Below are 7,240 nucleotides of genomic sequence, written 5' to 3' on the forward strand. Positions count from 1 at the left end.
CGGACCCCCGGGGGGGCCCTCCCCCGCGGAGCCGGAAGAGACAGGCGGCGGGCGCTGTCCGGAGCACAACGACCGCGTGGTCGAACTCTTCTGCCGCCGCTGCCGCCGCTGCGTGTGCGCGCTATGCCCAGTGCTGGGCGTGCACCGCGGCCACCCGGTGGGACTGGCGTTGGAGGAGGCAGCGCAAGTGCAGGTGGGGACCGGGCAACCCACGGGGGTGGGGACAGTTCAGACGCAACTGATGAGGAGGGTCTAATTGCCAGTACTGGTCAGACCCTGGAGAGCAGAAGGACCCTGGTGCTCATCCAGGCGGTCTACCTGTTTCAGAACCAGGGACTGAGGCCCAACGATGGCAGAGCGAGCCAACGCCATCAACTGAGCTTCAGAAGAGGCGGGTTTGGAAGTGAGAACTCGGGTGCCCAGGCTGGTACTCAGGAGTCCTTGATGTCATCCACCATGGGGGTGGGCATCCACCGCACTGCCCTGGGCTGGAAGAAAATCTGCCTGTCCTTTAACCAGGGTAAGACCCTCTAGGGTAGAAAACAGCCGCAGGAACATTTGTAGGTCACTCCACCAGAGCTGAACTGTGAACCGAGGGCTCCCTGATTGCCCTGGGAGCAGCCGAGATCATCTCTACCTGCCAACTACCCCCCTCCACAGACACTCCCAGTCCAGCTTCTAATAGCCAGGCCAGCTATTACTGCTATTATGGCCAGCTACAGAGAACAAAAGGAAAACTCTGGAGGCATGGCCAGACCTTGAACCCAGGGCTCCTCCAGCAGACTGCCCACATGGGAAACCCTTCACCCATGCTTAATCCTAACAGTGGCCAGGGGCACTGAGCTGGTGGCTGACTTGGTCTGTGGTGCTGGTCATGAAGAGGTCATGCTGGCCTCTACCTGGGCGTCATGAAGGCTGGGCAAGCAAGCCTTGGGGTTTGCAGCCCTACGGAGCCCAGCAACCGGCAGGCCCACTCTCAGGACGCTCCCCATTCACAGGGCAGTCAGATCTAGGCCCAGCCACTGAAAGGCCAGCTGTACGAAAGACTAAGATGGAGATAGAATCCCAGCCGTGGGGCAGGGGAACGCAGGTCAGGCCTTTGGAAAAATAACATTTCAAAAAGCTAAGATTTGGAAGGTGAAGGAGGGAGGGAAGCAAGAACCCCAGGGACCCTGCTCCAAGTCCAGGCTGGAGGGCCACAGACTTTCTGGAGTGCGTTTCACGAGGTCAGTTCCTGGAACAGGGCCCAGCATAATGTAAGTGCTTAATGTTCACTCAGTGGGAAGGGCCTGTAGTGCAGCCATTGAACACTGTGTAGAGGAAATCAGCTCTAGCATGCCCGACCAGGGTTCGAGTCCCCGATCTGACAGCTTAAAAAATGTGCTGGGCACATGTGTCCATTCCCAGGGTCCTGACAGGATAAAGAGTGAAAAGATTCAGGTCAACCGGTAACATCATGGCTAAGGGGCTTGATCCCACATGGTTACACTTGGTTCTAGGCCTGGACTCAGTGGTTTGAAAAACACAGAGTGTATATGTGTGTACCTAAAATCCTGAGAGGAGAATGGAGGAGAAGGGATGCAATGCGGCCATCCCTCCCGGAAGGTGATTTCTCACATTCCCTCTGTCTCTCTGTGGCAAGCACATGTGCCCCATCAAAAAACTAAAAAATATTAATAAATAAGTAATTCAGTAATTATTCTATCTCTCTCTGGCAAGCACATGTACCCCATATAAAAACTAAAAAAAAAAAAAAAAAAAAAAAAAGATAAATCATACAGCCGTTTGCCACACCCCAAGCTGCTTGGTTAAGGCCCTATTTGAATGATTGGAAAAGCTGGTCATAAGCAAGATATGTCCTAGGAAAAAAGGGGGTGTACCAGATCTGAAGAGTGCCTGCGTGTTCCCAAGGATCAGAGGGGCCTTTGTCCAGCTCAGCCTCCCACTCGCTGCATGACTTTGGGCCAGACATCTCACCTTCGGAGTCATGAATACCTCAGTTGAAAACGAACACAAGGGTGGGGTCCAGCAGGTAGTGGTGTGGTTAAGGTGCTAGACTCCCACATAACCAACCGAAGTTCAAGCCCCAGACCTGGTGGCTTGCTTTCTCACTCTCTCTCTGTCTCTGTCTGTCTCTGTCTGTCTCTCTCTCTCCTCTCTGGTGAGGCACATGCAAATAGCAAATTTAAAAGTCATAATGATCATAATACATTTTTAAAGAAAGAATATAAGGGTGACAGGAGGCAGCCCCTGGTTCGTGATCTTGGAAGTCACAGCATTCTGACTTTTGTCTTAACTTCCTCCCTTGTGGACAGAAATTCACCCAAGAATGTTTGAAACAGTTGGCAACCAAGAAGCAGCAGCAAGCTGACAACGTCACTCAGATAGAAGATGCAGCGGAGAAGCTCAAGGCAAGCGAATAACTCTTCCTTATTCTTTTTATTTATTTATTTATTTTTTTTTTATTTGCTATAGGGTATGAGTGCTCTCCAGAGAAAGAGAGAGAGAGAAGTGAGAAATCACCCCCCCCAGGGTGGATGGCCACACCATAGTCTCTTCTCCATTCTCTTCTCCGGGATTTTTTCAGCATGCACATGCACATGCCCAATGTGATTTTCTTCTTTTAAAAAATATTTATTATTATTATTATTATTCACCAGAGAGAGAGGAGAGAGAGAGCAAGCTGCCAGGTCTGGAACTCAAGCCATGGTCGGCCATGTGAGAGTCCAGTGCCTCAACCACTGTGCCTCTGGGGTGGTTTTTCAAGCCTCCAGGTCCAGAAATTGAACTGTGCAGTCGATCTAGCTGCCTTAACCTCCACGCTCCTGCTGACCCCATTTCTTCCTTATTCTACTGAGATGCCTTATTCTGTTGATTTTTCCCTCAGATACAAGGGTCCCCCAATATGCAGCCAAAGAACAAAACAACCCCAGAGGGCCAAATCAGACTTCATGGCCTGGAGCTTCTGTCATTTAGGGGACCCTCTTTGAGAAGAAGAACACAAAATTACAGACACAAGTAGGCTAAGACCACGAAGGAGAGGGGCCCTGAGGCGCCTGGTGTATGAGCTCTGTGGCAGAGCTACTTCTGCCCAGCACCCTAGCCCTGCCCCCATGCCTCACAGATTAGAGGACTGCGCTTTTCTCCTGCCTCCTCCAAGGCCCTTCCTTTGCATCAGCCGCCACTCTCTCATTCTCACAGAGGGGCTAGTCCTCTATTTCCCACACCCCGAAGCGCCTTAAGCAAAGCAAAATACAACTTAAGGAACATGCAAACATGTCTTGAGATCTCATGCCATGTTGAAAGAAAGTTAACAGTGAGCTGGCCGTGTAGCCTAGTGGTAAGCGAGCCAGACCTCCATGGCCAACCGCAGTTTGAATCCCAGCCGCATGAAAAACATATCTGGTACATGTGCATGCATTCCCCAGATCCTGACAGGATGGAGAAGGGATTATGGCGTGATCATGCCCCGCTGAGGGGTACTGTCTCCCTCTCTCGCTTTTTCCATCTCTCTCTAGTGAGGGCATGCACCTTCTGGCAACTAAAAAAATGTTTTAATTTAAAAAGAAAGTAAATAGGATATAAATAAATTCCATACATAACAACTTTCTTTAGGTTTCCTCTTTCATAATGATGCTTATTTGAATCGATTTTTTTCTGTGGGTTTTTTTTCTTGGGAGGTTTTTGCTATAGGGCACGCGTGCTCGCCAGAAAGACAGAGAGAGAGACAGATAGAAAGCGAGAAATCACCCCCCAGGGAGATGGTCACACCACAATCCCTTCTCCTCTCGGGATCTTGGGCATGCACGCACACACGCCCGGCGTGAGTTTAAGCCACCAGGTCTGAGACTCAAACCACGGTTGGCTACATAGCCATTACACTAACTGCTGGTCCCTTCTGTGGGTTTTAATAGGAAGTTGAAGCTAACATTATTGTAAGTAGCCATTTGTTTTTAGAATTTTTTAATTTTATTTGTTATCATTATTATTATTATTTAATTTGACCACAGACAGAGAGAAAGAGAAAGAGAAAGTGAGAAAGCAAGCTGCTAGGTCCAGGACTCGAACCATAGTCGGCCTGTGGGAGTCTGGCACTTTAACCACTGCACCACTTGCTGGCCCCATAAGTAGCCATTTTGACTGTGAAAAAGCTGAGGCATTTTTAGGGGCTTTTTGTGTGAACTCAGGCCAGTCCTATTCTCTCTCAGCCTCAGCTCCTTCCTCAGTGAGGGCCGAGGGGTTGGGAGGCTCTCTGCAGCCTGTCCCATCGAGAGCTGTGTGAGCCCTTGAGTGTCCCATGCAAGTCAGGGAGGAGGACTCACTGACCTGGGAGTAGCTGGCACCCATATCTTCCTAAGACCAGGCCACAGACAAGTGGGACTGGGGCTGGAGACCACTGCATGCTAAAGCCCAGACCAGGTCACAGAATCGGCTCCCCTATTCGCTCAGCATCCATGATTTGTCTGTAGGCCACAGTATACCGGAGATGTTTGTGTTTCTTATCACTGGCACCAGCTTAATTAATTTTTTAAAAGGAATGATTTAATTTTATTATTATTTTATTATTTTTAAATGTTCTATACAGCACATGCACTTACCAAAGAGAGCAACAGAGAGAAAGTGAGGAAACAAGCCACCATGTCTGAGACTCGAGCCACAGTCAGCCTTGTGGGAGTCCAGGGCCTTAACTACCATACCACCTAATTAATTCATTTTTTTTTAAAGTCTACCTATTTTTCCCAGACAGACAGAGACAGAGATAAAGTCAACCCCAACATGCTCCCCCTGCCATGATCCACCCGCTGTCTCAGCTGGCCCAGATCAAGGGCATGCATGCCCACACAGCATCCTCCAGGAGGCCTCAGGACCCAAACCCAGGACCTTTCCCATGTGGGTCTGGTTGTTACCGCTGTGGCACCACTGGCCCTACCAGCCAAATTATTAATAGCATCCCTATGTCTTCAAGAGTAGGTCTCAGGACCAGTAGATAGCATAATGATTATGTAGCTGGACTCCCATGTAGTCGACCACAGTTTGAGTCCTGGATCCAGCAGTTTAAATTCATGACAGACATGTGTGCATGTGTGCCCAAGATCCTGAGAGGAGAATGGAGGAGAAGGGATTGCAGAGTGGTCATCCTCCCGGCAGGGGGGGTGATTTCTCACTTTCTGTCTCTCTGTCTTTCTGGCGAGTACACATGTCCTGTAGCAAAAAATCTCTCTTGGAAAAAAAAAAAAAAAAGTAGGTCTCTGAGCTCAGAAAGACAATCAGTTCAGAAGGATTGGGTGGGAGGCCCTGGGCTGATCTAATGAGAGACCTGGAACAGGTTTGCTGTCTGCAGGTCTCTGAGCAGATGTGGTTTGTGGGCTACTAAGGAAAGAGGGTCAGTCTGAAAGTTCCAAGGGAAAGTTCCGGTTTGGGCAGGTTTCAACTTAATCTAAAAATCTTTCATTTGGGAAGTCCGGCCCTGTGGCCTGGTAGTTAGAGGAGCCGGATCTGACATAGCCAACTGCATGGTTTGAATCTCGGCCTTAGGCACGTTGAAAAGTATTCTTGGTGTGTTTGTGTGAGTGCACAGGATCCCAAAGGATATTCAAATGGAGGAGAAGGGATTGCAGTGTGGCCATGTCCCATTGGGGGGATACTTTCACCCTCTTCCTCTCTCTGTCTTTGACTGGAGCACATGCACCCTCTGGCATTAAAAAAAAAAAAAAGAAAAAAGTTTTCCTTCTTCTGGCCCACTTCCCTGCAACTTTTAAACTTAGTCCAGAGAAGTTTTGTGTACCTTCACCTTACTCGCCCCAAGGGTTCTCTTGCATAACTATGGTACAATATCAAGTAATCAACAGCTTGCCCATGATCCCAACTGGCTGGGAGGGCAGGATCGTGGATCAGGGCATAAGGCCCTGTTGAGAATGCCTCTCTCTCTCTCCCTCTCTCTCTCCCTCTCTCTCTCTCTGCCTCTCACACTCATGAAAGAAATAAACTTAAAAGAAAAGCAAATAAGAGGGGCTAGACAGTGGTACAGCAGTGAAATGCAGTGCTCTGCAAGCCTGGCCCATGTGGGAAGGCTCCCGTTCACTTCTGAAGACCTCCCTGAGTACGCCAGTTGCCCACGTGCCCATGATCCGGGGCTGGCTGAAGCCGGGGGGTAGATCACAGCATGGGGACTTTTTGGGGGGTGGGAGGTGTTGCCTCTGTCACTTTCTCTCTCACTCATGGGAGAAATAAATACACTTTGAAAAAAAAAAAAAAGAAATATTGACTGTATGTATATAGTTCAATGGTTCAATGTCAGCTTATCGTGTGTAAATTTGCATAACTACCACTGCAGTCAAAACTTACCTTCTGCTGCAACTTTACAATCACCCTCACTGTCTTCCCTCAACAGTCCCTCAACCTCAGCAATCACTAGTTTGTTCTCTATAATTACAGTATTTGAAAATGCCATCAAAATGGAATTATGCAGTCTGTGTGACCTTTTGAGATTTCTTTCACTCAGGACAGCGACCTTGAGGTCCATCCAAGTCGTTACGTGCACGGGCAGCTCCTTCGTGTGTGTTTTGAGTATTCCACCGATCCAGGAGTAAGGTTGTGCCGCAGGGGTGTGTGGTGTTTTAACCATTCATCTCCAGTAGATGTTTGGTTGTTTCCAGTGCAGAGCTATTACAAATAAAGCCGCTTTGAACAGTTGCACACAAATATGCTTGTGGACAAAGTTTCATTTTCTGAGATAAAAACCTAGGAGTGCTATTGCTGAGTGATTTGATACCTGCATGCTTAGTTTGTTTGTTTTTTTTCATTGCCAGGAGGTGTGTGTGTTTGCCAGAGAGAGAGAGAGAGAGAGGCAGAGACAGAAAGGGAGAAAGCACCCCACAACAGGGCCTGGTCACACTCAGTCCTTCCCCTCTATTTCACCATCCTGGTGGGATTCGGGGCATGCTCCACACACATGCTCGGCGTATTTTTCAAATCACTGGGGCTGGGATTCCAGCCCCCGTCAGGCCTGTGAGATCCAGCTCCCAATGCACAGCACTTAACCACTGCACTACAGAGCTGGTCTAGTTTTTCATTTTGGCGAGGTCCAACTTAAGGATTTTTTTTTTTCCCTTTTATGGATTATACTCTTGGTGTCATGGCCAAGAACATATTGCCTAGTTCAAAGTCCCAAAGACTTTTTTTCTTTTTGCTTTCTCCCACCCCCCTTTTTTTTTTTTTTTTTTTTTTTTTTTTCTACATA

The 7,240-nt window shown here is 48.5% G+C and overlaps 1 protein-coding gene across 1 annotated transcript in view; it reads left to right on the plus strand.

The window, feature by feature from the left end:
• Positions 1-21: 21 nt before the first annotated feature.
• TRIM14 (tripartite motif containing 14) overlaps positions 22-7,240 on the plus strand; it is a gene marked incomplete at its 5' end in the record, with an annotated part of 24,906 nt that continues 17,687 nt past the window's right edge. Inside the window, 2 exon segments of the mRNA XM_006143774.3 lie at positions 22-193; positions 2,316-2,411. Of these exon segments, the coding sequence (XP_006143836.2) occupies positions 22-193; positions 2,316-2,411 (268 nt within the window).

The sequence above is a fragment of the Tupaia chinensis genome, unplaced genomic scaffold, assembly GCF_000334495.1.
Source record: "Tupaia chinensis unplaced genomic scaffold, TupChi_1.0 Scaffold000104_1, whole genome shotgun sequence".
Classification (NCBI taxonomy): domain Eukaryota; kingdom Metazoa; phylum Chordata; class Mammalia; order Scandentia; family Tupaiidae; genus Tupaia; species Tupaia belangeri.